Source organism: Rhagoletis pomonella, unplaced genomic scaffold, assembly GCF_013731165.1.
Source record: "Rhagoletis pomonella isolate Grant_MI unplaced genomic scaffold, Rhpom_1.0 Rhpom_scaffold_00005, whole genome shotgun sequence".
Taxonomy (NCBI): Eukaryota; Metazoa; Arthropoda; class Insecta; order Diptera; family Tephritidae; genus Rhagoletis; species Rhagoletis pomonella.
The window spans coordinates 74,909,841-74,923,491 of NW_023458559.1; the positions used below are offsets into that span (position 1 = coordinate 74,909,841).

Here is a 13,651-nt window from a genome sequence, read left to right on the forward strand (position 1 = left end):
AACTGCTGCTTAGCACGTTTCTTTAATTCGCTATCAATATTAAAGCATACATTTAGGGGGGCATTTCCGCCCCAACCATGTACATGTGTGCATTGGTATTGGTGTGACTTTTGAATTGATTTTTTCGCTCTATTTTAAACTGATTTGAAGTTTTAAAAATTGCCTGCACATCAGCATCAAAATACCTTTCTAATGATATATAACTGTTTATACCTTAGAAGTATAGTTTAGCTGTAAAAGGGGTGTAAAGGAAACATGATTGCCTATTTATATATATGATATGTATTTTCCAGCACCTATGCAATCAAAAACAATTTACGCATTTTAGAATGTACTACATACATACATGTATACATTAGGCTGATCCAAAATGAGTAGGTACAGTCGGAATTTTAATGCTTTCACTCCCTAGGAGTGTTCTGTATCGAAAAAATGTATATATTGAAATCAAAATATATTTAGAGGTCGCTCAAAACGCATACAAATTCCGAATATACTTTTTCACATGCATTTTTGGACCACCCTAGTGTACATACAATGTATATATATAAATACTGACATCTGTGTTTAGTATGGCCATGTTAATTAATTTGCGAACAAGTACGAAATAAGCATGGATATATGTACGTCTGTGCATGTTTAGGGCATTTGAAGACGAAAAGTGCGGTTTCTCTTTTCGTCAAAACTACTTAGTCGTTTTCCAAAACTAATAAACAAATTCATAAAATTTTCTTTACGATTAAATTTTCTTTTACGAAAACTAGTTTGCCCTCTCCCGCTTCGCTAAGTGTATAAAATTTCTGCGTGTAACATTAACTGCCTATTTAAGTCAAAATAATTTTTTTGTGTCAGTTTCCGCATTAAATTCAAACAAAAAAATCATTTTTCACTTTAATTTCTTTCGTGAAACTGGCTATAAGTGTAATTTATTTCAATAAAACTCAACTTAGTCAAAAGCATAGGAGATTTTCACATTTTGCTCTTTTAACCCCCTTCAAAATATTTTCAAACTAAAACCTTCTTAACCCACTTTCGTCTGACACCAATTGAATTGGATTTTTTGACAGGTGGCAACCCTCATTCATCTAGTTTAGAAATAAAGCCTTTTCAAAACAATTTCGATTGATACCCATATTGTAATGATTTATTTAACTTATTAAATAACTTGAATTTAACTTTTTAAACATGTGGCAACCCTAATAAAAAATAAAATAAAAAATCAATGCAATCAGTTCATTATACATAGTTCATTTAAAGCATTTTCTTTAAGCTTATTTGACCCCAAATCGTTTCAATATTTTCGATCAAATTTTAAAAGCTGCCACTCTTTGTTATGTATCAAAATTTGTAGATACTACGCGGAAAATTGCAGTATCTCGCGAAATGAGCGAAAAAATAAAGTATCTTCCGAAAATTTGCACAAACAAGTATCACTTTTCAAGTAAGTGAATTAAAACGGCAACAGGGCGGCGGAAGACGTGGGTATGGTGGGTAGTACTACCCACCTAAGATTTTTAAAGGTAGTTAATTACCCACGTGAAAATTTTTTAGAAGAAAAATAAGTCCAATTGAAAATCCTGTTTTAACCACACCTGAAGAGTATTTTCGGAAGATATATTATGAAATTTTTTACCAAAGTTAATTGCTCCAGTAGATTTGTTACTGAATCGGCAACGTTTTATAAAACTTTAGAAAAGTTCATTATTGGTGAGACAGTAAATTTGAAGAAAATGTCACGTTTTATAATGGTGATTTTGACGAATGCAAACTCAATAGCGATAAAGATATGGCTCTGTGCATAATGAGGCGTGCATAGCAAAATCCAAGGGTCCGTGAAAGATGTTGTACAATTTTTGCGTGAAATTGTGTGTGGGACTTGTTCCTGAATTGGCACGCTTCATTAGATTACTTGTTACAACTCCAGGGTCTTCATACTCGAACGAGAGGAGCTTTTCTGTTTTGCGTAAGGTGAAAAATGATTTGTACTCGACAATGCATTCTTATCCATGAACTCATGACGACTTCATTCCTCAAAATTCAAAACGCATGGTCGTGCTTTCACTTCAGAAATAAAATTTTGAAAATGATAATTTCCATGTATTTTATATGGGGAAAAAACAACTTTTCGTATGGAATTATTTTCATCTGCAGAAGATTCGCAATAATAATACCCAATTGTTTATTTAACCATTTTTTCATCGCAACTATAATTTATAGGCCCGCAAAAAACCCACAAAAACCCCGAAAAATGCAATGGAGGGACAAATAACAAATCGTTAGTATTAAAAAATGTTTAAATAAATAGTTGGGTATTATTATTGAAAGTCTCCTGAAGAGAACCAGAGTTTTCCGATTGAAAAATATTGATTATCAAGAATTATATACCATTTCTACGAAAATTTGTTTTTTCCCCAAATAAAAATACATGGTAAACTTTGAGCGCTTTGAGCGACCTCTAAATATTTTTTGATCTCAAAATAAAAAAATAGGCATATACTTTTTTCGATGTAGAACAATCCTAGGGGGTGAGAGCATTACAATTCCGACTTTACTGTTTTTGGACCACCCTAATGTACATGGTATGTATGAAAAATAAATGTATTATACACGAAACAATAAGTTTTTCTAACGAAATCTGTTAACCTTCTCAATTAGATCGGCAAACAATTTTTTTTTTACCTGTATACTCTTGCCACTAGCAGAAACACCCACCCGGGCACAGGGCGTTTCGCCGCGCCTGAACGGCAACACTGGTTCTGGGTGCCGGGCAAAGGCATCATTTATGAAAACGAAATAGCTGGCAGACTAATCCTAAACGGACAATGAAAAAAACCCGAATGAATGAAATTAGTTGATCCAACCCGTATTGTTCTGAAATCCAAGTAGGTATATTCTTATGTTATGCTAGATTCTGTTAGACGAAAAAAACTATTTCTCAGCCACTTCATTCTTCATTCGTTTCATAAAGATGCTTTAGGATTTCTTCCGCTTCCGCATAGTTACAGCGGCGTTAGAGTCGTGTGAGCCAGTCTCTTTTTAGCCGCTATCCATTAGCCATTTAGCCACGTTTAACAGTGTTCAGAAATCTGGCTATATGGCTTATGTATTATGACATCTTCTTTTTTATTCACGCGGTAAACGCGTTAGCGATTTGCTCTTGCGCCAACTGACGCCAATTGGAAATGCCATGCGAAGCCATGCCCTTCTCCACGTGGTCTTTCCAATACAGAGAATGTCTTCCTCTTCCACTGTTACCAGTTCAAAGAGTCGCCCCATCAGAGGTTTTCATTGTCCATGATGAGGTACTTATATAGTGTGGTTTTCGTGCGTAGAGAGAGGCGACCTACTGAGTCCAAGTAGCACTTGTTGGCAAGAGCGATTCTCGTTGGATTTCAAGGCTGACATTATTGTTGGTATTAATGGTCGTTCCTAAATAAACAACGTCTACTTATGACATGGAGGTATTTAAATCAAGCCATTGCGGCATAGGTCCTCTGCCATATTGTTGCCCTGAGTTCTAAGGCCGGAAGTCATAAAAAATCACAGAATCAATAGATATTTAACGAGGATCGTTCTGTAGCGAAGACTACTCGGAATTTTTTGATAGCAAAGACCTGAGTTTGGAAAAACTTGAAATGAATCTCTTAGTTCGAAAAAATACCCGGCTTTACACCAAAGGCCATTTTTGAGCTTTGCGTACAAATTCTAATTAAAGGGAAATTAGTAACGAAAATAATCCTCGCTGTTGCACTGGACGAAGGAAGAGAGAGTTGAGCTATGTGATCTCATAAATATCGTTCAATTAAGGACAGTGACATATGAACTTATAGTATTCATTCTTGGAAGGATCTTTCTTTGCTACATCGTCACTTTTGTAATTCCACTCAATATCCAGTCGTCCAAGCATCTACATACATAAATTAATTGGATTCTATAAATCATAGTCCAGATAACAATAAGGGTATTTGCATTATAGCTATATGTGTGAGTGTAAAACTTTCAGGGCTGCCTGACTGAGACTTACTGTGAGCGAGAGTACATGCTGCCTCTTGGATAGTAGACACTTCTTTTTCATACTCCTATAACTTGTTGATGTATCTTGGCTATCTGCATGGCTCCAGCGCCACCTTGCCAGTCAAGTCTTTGCAAAGTTATTTCTTACCGTGCGGTTAATATACGCATTAACTTTGAAACAAAACGGTTCATAAATAAAAATTATCTTAATATCTCGACTCTAGCGCCCCTCTTGAGGCAAAAAATAAGTCTGCCGTCAAATTTTTCTTCGTAAAAGCATCGTTTTAGAGCAAACATTTTTTAAATCAGTCATCAGTATTTTTTTGGCCAAAGCGTTACAAACATTCCCCAAGTAATCAAATTTATATAATTAGTATGGATGTACATACTTACATATTTAAAAATATTTATATGTGTAATTAAAGAAATGAAGTAATAACAAAATCGTTGGTGCTCTCTATTCCAGCATGGCCTGCATTCAAGATGGATTGGAACAAATGAAATTAGGCGCGGGCAATCTCTCATTCGCAACAGACATCGACTTTCAGCAACGACCGCAAGCGAATAACGTAAACATCAACGTGACAGACAGTAGTTCCGACAATACCTGCCAACATCGATGGACGCCCACACATGGCTATCGCGACAAGGGTATCGGTGTGATGACAAGTCTACTGGGTTGTATGAAACCGATACTCTCCTTTATGACCAAGACTGGCGTTATCGAGGTCAAAGATCCAAAAGATTACGCCTGGGAAATACCATTTGAATGCATCACTGGGCTGGAGTGGCTGGGAAGCGGTGCACAAGGAGCGGTTTTCAGTGGAAAACTGAATAACGAAATTGTTGCCGTGAAGAAGGTGAAAGAACTGAAGGAAACAGATATTAAGCATTTAAGAAAGTTGGATCATCAGAATATTATTAAGTTTAAGTGAGTAAATGAATCGATAAACAAACGTGATGTTGTCTAATGCCATGCATTTCAATATTTATACAGGGGTGTTTGCACACAATCGCCCGTCTATTGTATAATTATGGAGTTTTGCCCCTATGGTCCACTACAAAACATACTAAAGGAGGAGAAAGTGATGTTGCCATCTCGCCTGGTGTCGTGGTCGAAGCAAATCGCGCTCGGCATGCAATATCTGCACTCGCATAAAATCATACATCGTGACTTGAAGAGTCCCAAGTGAGTAGAAACTTTTTTGAAAAACCAAATCGCTCGTATTTATATCCAAAATTTACTTCCCCTCCCCCCCTCTCCAGCATACTAATCGGTCAACAAGAGATAGTGAAGATCAGCGATTTTGGTACAAGCAAAGAATGGAATGAGATCAGCACGAAAATGAGTTTCGCCGGCACCGTGCCCTGGATGGCACCTGAGGTGATACGAAATGAACCATGCTCGGAGAAGGTCGACATTTGGTCCTATGGCATTGTGCTCTGGGAGATGTTAACATGCGAGATACCCTACAAGGATGTTGACTCATCCGCCATTATTTGGGGTGTGGGCAATAATTCATTGAAACTACCGATACCGTCCAGTTGCCCAGAGGGTTTCAAGTTATTGGTTAATTTATGTTGGCACACTAAACCTCGCAATCGTCCCTCCTTCGGGCAAATATTGTCCCATTTGGAAATTGCCGGTCCAGAGCTACTGCGTAAAAGCGACAAAGTCTACTTCGAGGCGCAGCAGTCGTGGAAGGAGGAAGTGCGTTCACATCTCAAGGAAATCACAAAGAATGGCACTAGCATACATAAGTATGAACAGGATTTGATTAGACGACGCACGGCCGAGTGGCAGCATGCGCAAGATATACGACTGGTCTACGAAGATAAGTTAGAGAAGACAAATCGACTGTATTTAGAATTAAGTGAATGCATGACTCAGCTGCAGGAAAAGGAGAAAGAGATAGCTATGTAGGTTTTAGAAACAGTAATTTTGAGCATCTTGCAATTTACGTATCGATTTTCAGGCGCGAAAAACAGCTACCAGGTTACAAGCCAACGCGTCGACTAGGCTGTACGTTGCGAAAGATACAAAATTACCGTAGACGGCTTAATGCACCTTTGGTAACATCAGGAAATCCTCAACAACAACAACAACAGACGTCAACGACACCAGACCCCGAAACTACGCCAGAGGTAAAAGGAGATGCTGTTTCTAAATCAAGTTGGTTTTAGAAACATAAAGCAACTTTGTTTTTAAGTAAAACAAAAGTTTTGGGAAGCTAGTTTCCCAAAGTTAGTTCTTTTATTAGCCATAATTATAGTGAGAAACATCTCAAGTGACTCTATAAGCCTATGGAATTTGATTTCAAAAATTTAGCATGGACTAGAGCACTGATAGGCACTGCCTTGCCCGCGGGCAAAGCTCTTTTAAGGTTTCTATACATTTTGTATAGGCGCGAGCAGAGTAAAAGCTCTCTCTGCCTAACGCTGGACTAGAGAGATTTTTTTTCCTGCGCCCGTCTGTATAAATCAGGAACGATCAAATACAGCTTTTACACTGTGAGAAAAAAACTTAAAAATGCTGATGTAAATATAGAGCATTTATGAGAGTTTAAAAAAGCTCTACCCGCATGCCTCTGAAGTCTACACAGCTACATATGTATTATTTGCATAGCGGGAAAAAACCCATTTGGGTGCTAGCTAATTGGATAAAGGGATGCTCGTAAAGGATCACTCCATGCTAGAAGCTTATGAGTAAATGACTTTTGAGCTTAAACAAATGCGCTTCAGATTTATGTAGGACCCTTCTTTGAAAACTAGAGCAGTCTAGCGCTCGTTTGAAGTGATGATGGATTCGTCAATATTTCATTTTTAAGAAAGTAGAATGTTCGGGATGGAGAAAGCTCTCCATACTATAAGCCTCCATTTCTCCGAGCGAGCTGGTTAAAAGTAGCCCACATGTCGAAGTACATTTATTAAAAGTTTGGCAGGACATAAATTTCAGTAAGCACGACACTAGATCAGTGGCGACCAGAGAGAGCTTTTACTCTATGCGCACCCATACAGAAAATTTTAAAGACTTCTGCCCGCGGGCGATGTTTTGTGAATCACTGCCCTGCGTCTTAAAAGACCAACTCATCTCAAAATTTTCATATAAAGTATATAATACCCTTTTTGACTTGGGTCCATATATATTATCATCCACAGAGTCCCCTTAAAGCTATGCTGTACGCGCAGGTGATAAGCTTGAATCAGACAAAATCATATTGCGTGCCCACACAGAAGCCGAAGAAGAGCAGACATCGACGAGTTGGTTCGGGTAGCTTTGCAGCTGTGCCCAAGTATAGTCCAAGTCGAGACCGACGCTACCAGAGCGAGCCAGAAAATCGTAAGAACGTCAAATTGGTGGATACCGAAACTCAAACCGATGCCATGGATATTAGTGAGACAGACATTAGCCCAAGTGCTTGCTGTGCAATGCGCGATATCTCTATGACGCTCGCAAACGACAGCGGGCTGCCATCTTACGAAGTTCTATATGCAATGGATCGCATAAATCAACGCCAGTTGGCAGAGCCACAGATCGCTATGCCCCGACCACAGCAGCTAATACACAATGTAAAGGAGCAACAGCAACAAACCGATGTGGTGCCAGTAGAAGAGGTGTCCGCGGCGGCGACGCCAACCAGTCTGAATGGCAACTCCATGACACCTTCAGATGTGACTTTCCAAGATGCATGCTCTAGTCCCGATCAACTGCTCGACGATATAATCAACAGCAACGAAAGACTTGACATACCCGATTATTGCAGTTCGAATGAGCACCTCGAGCGTCTTGGCGAAAAGGTGATAAAATTTATCAACGAGAATCGACTGAGCATACAAACTACAACAACGGGCCTAAGTAATCATGGTGAAGTGTCGGCTGCAACGCGCTTGCAAGCTGACAATGGTAATGAGCTGGCGGGCGAGAGTTTTGGCACGACCACGAAAGATACGATAAGGGAAGGCTCGATGGAGCGCTCGACGCCGAGAACGAGCAGTGTACGACGAAAACAAAAGCCGCAGCATAGCTCGGAGAAGAAGATGCGCCCTGAGGAGCAAGCGCAAGCGCACCATAATGCAAATGGTGAATCGAATGAAGATCTCTTCGATGATAGTTGGTCAGATGAGGAGGGCGAGGATACTGACTATCACTATGGGCTACGAAGAAGGAGGTAAGTGAGGTGATATGCAAAGGTAAAATAGGTACTATTTTCTCTCTCTCTCTCTATTCGTAGCATTGGTCGTCTGCCAATTGGCCGTGGCATGCGTGCACGTCGTTGCTACAAAATACCCATCATTCCGAAAATTCCCATCCACAAGCGAAATGTGACTGTCGTCTCGGATGAGGAAAATACATCGGAGTATAGCCACTCACCATCCAGCCAACATTCAACACTCGAAAGTAATCCTGATGAAGTACTCAAACAAATGAAAGCCACACAAAAGAGCGTCGCGACAACTGCTACAACAACAGACAGCGAAGAAGAGGTCTCGTCGAGCAGCAGCAGTGAGGACGGTGAGGATGTGACAACGCTGCATGAGCGTAGCAGTAGATCGACAGCAGCAGGAGGAAGCACAGCAGCTGCAGCAGCGCAACGACAAAGGCGTGCGCAACGCCAACAGCAGCAACAACAACCACCACACAAATACATCACTGCAACAACAAAATCACCCACAAATGTTGCGGTTGCACCAGCAGGCAATGCGTTGCCTTTTCTACCGAAGAGCAGTGATGTAATTTCCATACCCACATACGAAGCGGACGGTGCTGTGGATATGGTTTAGGCGCGAGTACTGTAACAGCAAATACTAAGTAGGCTCATGAACTTTGCCTTAAACATAAGGCTGTAGTTCCATATGAAAACAACAACAAAAACAATAAACGTGAAATAGTACATAAAACTATAAGCAGAAATTATTAACGCAAACAAATTTCGCTTTAGTTCAAGTGCGTATGTATCTCACAAAATTTAATGTTCTGTATTGATAATTAAATCTACCAGTTTATTACTTAAGTAATCGTTACGAATAAGTGTACAACAACAAGTCAGGCATCTTGTCATAGTAATTAGTCATATATGAAGGCATACATACATACATACAACCTTAGAACAGAGGATTACATTTAATTACATTGTACTCATTACTTACATACATTTAAATGATTATTGTATATTATTAGGTAATATTATTTAGCAGGAAAAAGGAAAAATTGTACACATACACACACTAGTAGCTTATGTTTAGAGATACATTACTAAATAGACTTGGTTTTACATTAGGCTTCCCAAATATGTTAAGCATTTCCAAGTAGATTTGGTTGCTAATCTTCACCTGGGTGCAAAAAGAAAGTTGTAACCCAACTTTTGTTACTGCTGGTACAGTGCCTCCTTAATAAACGTAACTACTAAAGAACCGCAGTTGTATATTTGTCAGAAAACCCAAATACAAACATTTCAAAAAGATAATCTGACATATTTAACAGCCCCGCAAAACAAAAAAAAAATATTGTCTGGTGAATGAGGCTTTTTTTGTTTTTTTTTTTTGTAAATTAAGCATGCAGAAAACAGCACTCAGACTACTGTTTTCGTATTTTATTTTAATCTATTTTAAATCTACGCGATTTATGAATAAATCGGAGCAGACTGTTGGGTGTTAAAGAGTTCAGGTGTCGTCTCTCAACAAATCGCTGATAAAAGCCGTATGCCTATTTCTTGTAAAGGCGGAGCATGAAAAGCATTCCGCTATCTTATCCTCTTCAAAGCTGAAATGGCAAATGGGGTTGTCATGTATGCCTATCACAGTCAGGTCTTTATGCAACGAGAAGTGACCAGTCAACAGTCCCACAAGTTATCTGCAGTCCCGTCTGCGGTGCGATCTGCCTGGGGTTACCTCTACTTTGCCTAAACTATCCCGAATATTTGAAGCATTCAGGCAGCGGAGGGGACATGCTGAGTGGTATGCTGATATGTATGTTTCTTCAGCCCAACAGTGGGACATTTTCGACTAATTTTCTTCAAAAATGGCTGGAACAGTAGATTTTTTGCCGAATTTAATAACTTTTTTTTTAATACTTAGAACCGGTTTTAGAAAACATTGTCTAAGCCAATTAAAATAGGTTGGAACATTACAAAAAAACATCAAACTAAGAGTATTATATGGCACACTTTATCCAGAAAAATGTATAAGGTACGAGTTAAGGATAGCAGCCGCCATATTGGATCGGCCAAATTTGATCGGTCATTTTGAATTTCATGATTCTATCATCAGAACGGAATTCAACGACTTCAAAAACATTTACCTTTAGAATGTGAGATTTGTAACCAAGAAAAAAAAAATATTTTTTTTTGTTTTGCGTTTTGGAATTGTCCGACTTTCACCAAATGCTGATCAAAATAATTTGTTTTGTATTCGTGCTTGGACAATCTTTTCTAAAACCAGTCTCAAGTATTAAAAAAATATCAAAAATCTTCCACTGTCCAACGGCTCTCTTTTCAGTATCATTTTGAAAGTTTTCGGGGTGCAAGGTAGACTTGTGTAAGGTTCAAGACCTCAAGTTCTTTTTTCGAATTTAGCAGATTTGCAAATTTTTTGTTTTCAAGTGTAATTCGTTTGTTCTTTGATCGCCGCAACTTGCAACCAATCTCTTAAACGAAATCATTATGTATGAAATGTCGTAATTTTGTACGCCAAATTTTAACTTATTTTTTATTTTTTTTTAAGTAATACTTAACCTGCAATAATTAGATATTTAAACCTCATTCATTTAAAATTAGTTTGATTACAAATTATTTCTTAATATATATACATACATTTAAGCGTACAATATGCATGCCCACATACATATAATATGTATTTTTAATTACGGCTATGTAAGTTTCTTTAGCATCTAAAGTCCAGCGACCCATATTTTTTTTTTAAATTTTCGTGGATATATTTAAAGGTGTGTTCCAACATTAGATGTTGATATTTTAAGGACCAGCCTAATATATACATATGTACATATATTTAATGCGATATATACATACGCGATGTCCAATCACTTAAATTGTACTTTAATAAGTTTTATGTAGGTTTAGTTACTCCTAGTTTAGTTTTTGAAGCGATTAAATTGCTTCTACGTGCCTGCTATTCTCGGAAGACATTCCTTTCATTTTTGTTTTTAAATTAGTTTGTTTTTAAGTTTCATATAGTTATTCGTAACTTAATATATAGACACATATGTATTAAATGCATGTGCTTAAAATACATATGTACATACATACATATACTTGTGGCTATTATTATGTAAACTCATATTGCCTAAATAATTAAGTGAATAATAAAAAAATAAACATATTTACACACATTCAAACCTGTATTCAATTTGATTTGTTTTAATTTTTATTCTTTAAATCACATACAGTTACTCGTGCTTAAAACGACACATAAGGCTTAACATAGGAACGTCGTTAAGAAGGCACTGTTTTATGTAATAATTAAGTTTTAAGTTTAGAAGGTTGAATGCTATTAAACGTGTACATTGACTACGGTGCTAGATGGCCAATATATGAACATACATATGTATATGTAATCACATTTTCGAAGAAAATCCTTTCAGCGAAATTAGTGTCCTCGCAGTCGTCAAAATAAGAGAAAGATCTTCCTGGAGCCCGACTTTTTGCTTTTATGGAGCAATAACCTTTTCGTGGTCGATTCTTTACACCTTCTCTCCGCCTTCTAAAAGGAGTTATACACACATCAATTTGTCAATCAACTTCAAATAAACTGTTGAGCTGTTCAAAGTCAAACGATTTTTATGTTTGTGGCTCCTTAAAAACGGGATTATAAAAATTATTTGGCCTTATCATGAGTTTCATTTTCGCCGAACCGGTTAAATTTTCAATTTTGATTTCCATATATTTACTATGGGCGGAATAAAAATGTTCGGATTATATTTTAGGACTTTCACCAAAATATTTTGGACAAATTTTTAAATTTACTTGAGCTGGAACGATTTGAAAATTTTGTGTAGTATGTGATGTTGTTTCAATAAATATCACTGTGCAACAATTTCATAGCCTGGGGGCGGAATGATTCCAACTGAGGATGAACCACCTAGACCCATATAGTAAAACCCCCACAATTTTTTGCGAAATAATTCTTATAATTGACGAAAGAGTCATTAACATCATTTTTACTTTGGGAAAAATCTGGAAAACTATCGCCAGATTGGCGATAAATCGACCAACCTGGCAACACTGTTCTCAGGTCAAGTTTTTTTATGGCCATATTAAGTTTGAAATTTTTTGCCTGGGTGTTTTTAGAATAAGTAGAAATAAGGGTTAAAATCCATATTGGAGCGAAATAAGTATATAGTTTGGGTACATATAGTAAAATTTAACCAGAAATAATTTTGTATAACCCTTTTAACCCATTAACACTCTCATGAAATGGTCGTTTAGGCTACTTTTTTGGAAAGGCTGAATAAAACGGTATTTGGTCGATCGAAGAGGGTTAAAATGTTGGAAAAAATCACTAGAATCATTCCGGCCCACTGTGTATCTAATGGCATTTTGAGGTGTCAAACATTTTTAATTATTTGTTATGTTTACACTTACGTATTAAGTATATGCATTGTGTGTATATAAAGCTTCATACATATACATACTTATGTACATACTTACATTGGACCGTACCACAAAAAAAAAAAAATTCACTGTACACCTCGGAGTCCAAAGTACGTATATTTACAGTCGGATCTTAAAGTGTGATATATCGATGTTTTGGTCTCGAGGACACATTTATTTTTTTGTTCCAAAGTTCATTGATCTCAAGTACGCCATTCTAGTACATATCCACCAGATCTCAGTTCTTCTCATCCTAACGTACCGACGTAATGTCAGTAATTTAACACTGGAAAGATGGACAAGGGTAATTTGACCTATTTTCATATTTGACTCTCAATATTTCTTTTGCCAGTTATTTTTCTAAATAGGTTTTTCGTGACTTTTATTAAAAATGCATAAAATTTAACATAAAAGCCTTCCTATTTTATTGATGTGTTCAAACTTAAACATTTGAGCATATTGGCAAACATTTTTATAATTCTTTTTTTACTAAACTAAGAAAATCAAAATGAAAATTTAAATTTTATAATATTTTTAAAATGTATAAATAGATTTTAATAAAATTAATTTTAAAGTATTTAGGACAAATGACCCCTGCCTTTCTTTCATGGCAAGTCGATTTTCCAGGCTATCTAGAAAGAAATAAGGATATGAAAATGAAAATTAAAATTTCTTTTTTCATGAATAAACACTTCTTAAATTAAAACTATAAGTTTTTGTTATTAAAATTATTTTAAAGTAGTTGGCTCAAATGGCCCCCGTCCGTCTTTCAAGGTAAGTCGATTTTCCAGGCTATCTAGTGTTAAAGCTCTACAAAAATTATTAACCTTTCCAAGGAAGATTTTTGATTATTCCAGTAGAAAAATTTAAAAAAAAACAGACCCGTAGGTTCGGCCAAAAAAATTTTTTTTTCGGATTTGCTTTGCAAAAATATTTTAAACTCAACGGTTTACGGCGGATTTTTTTTCGTTTACTTGCAAGGTGGTTCGGTCTAATGTACTTATATGTATTACTGTTTTCTAAGTATGAAT

At 36.8% G+C, this 13,651-nt stretch overlaps 1 protein-coding gene across 3 annotated transcripts in view; it reads left to right on the top strand.

Annotated features, from left to right (window-relative positions):
* Positions 1–13,081, top strand: part of LOC118739534 (mitogen-activated protein kinase kinase kinase 13-like) — a 40,828-nt gene extending 27,747 nt beyond the window's left edge. For all 3 annotated transcript variants that reach the window (XM_036470908.1, XM_036470909.1, XM_036470910.1), the window contains 6 exons: positions 4,481–4,945; positions 5,012–5,203; positions 5,281–5,934; positions 5,991–6,159; positions 7,174–8,183; positions 8,247–13,081. In XM_036470908.1, the coding sequence (XP_036326801.1) occupies positions 4,481–4,945; positions 5,012–5,203; positions 5,281–5,934; positions 5,991–6,159; positions 7,174–8,183; positions 8,247–8,796 (3,040 nt within the window). In that variant the 3' untranslated portion in view covers positions 8,797–13,081. The remainder of the gene's footprint in view (positions 1–4,480; positions 4,946–5,011; positions 5,204–5,280; positions 5,935–5,990; positions 6,160–7,173; positions 8,184–8,246) is intronic.
* The last annotated feature ends 570 nt before the right edge of the window (positions 13,082–13,651 follow it).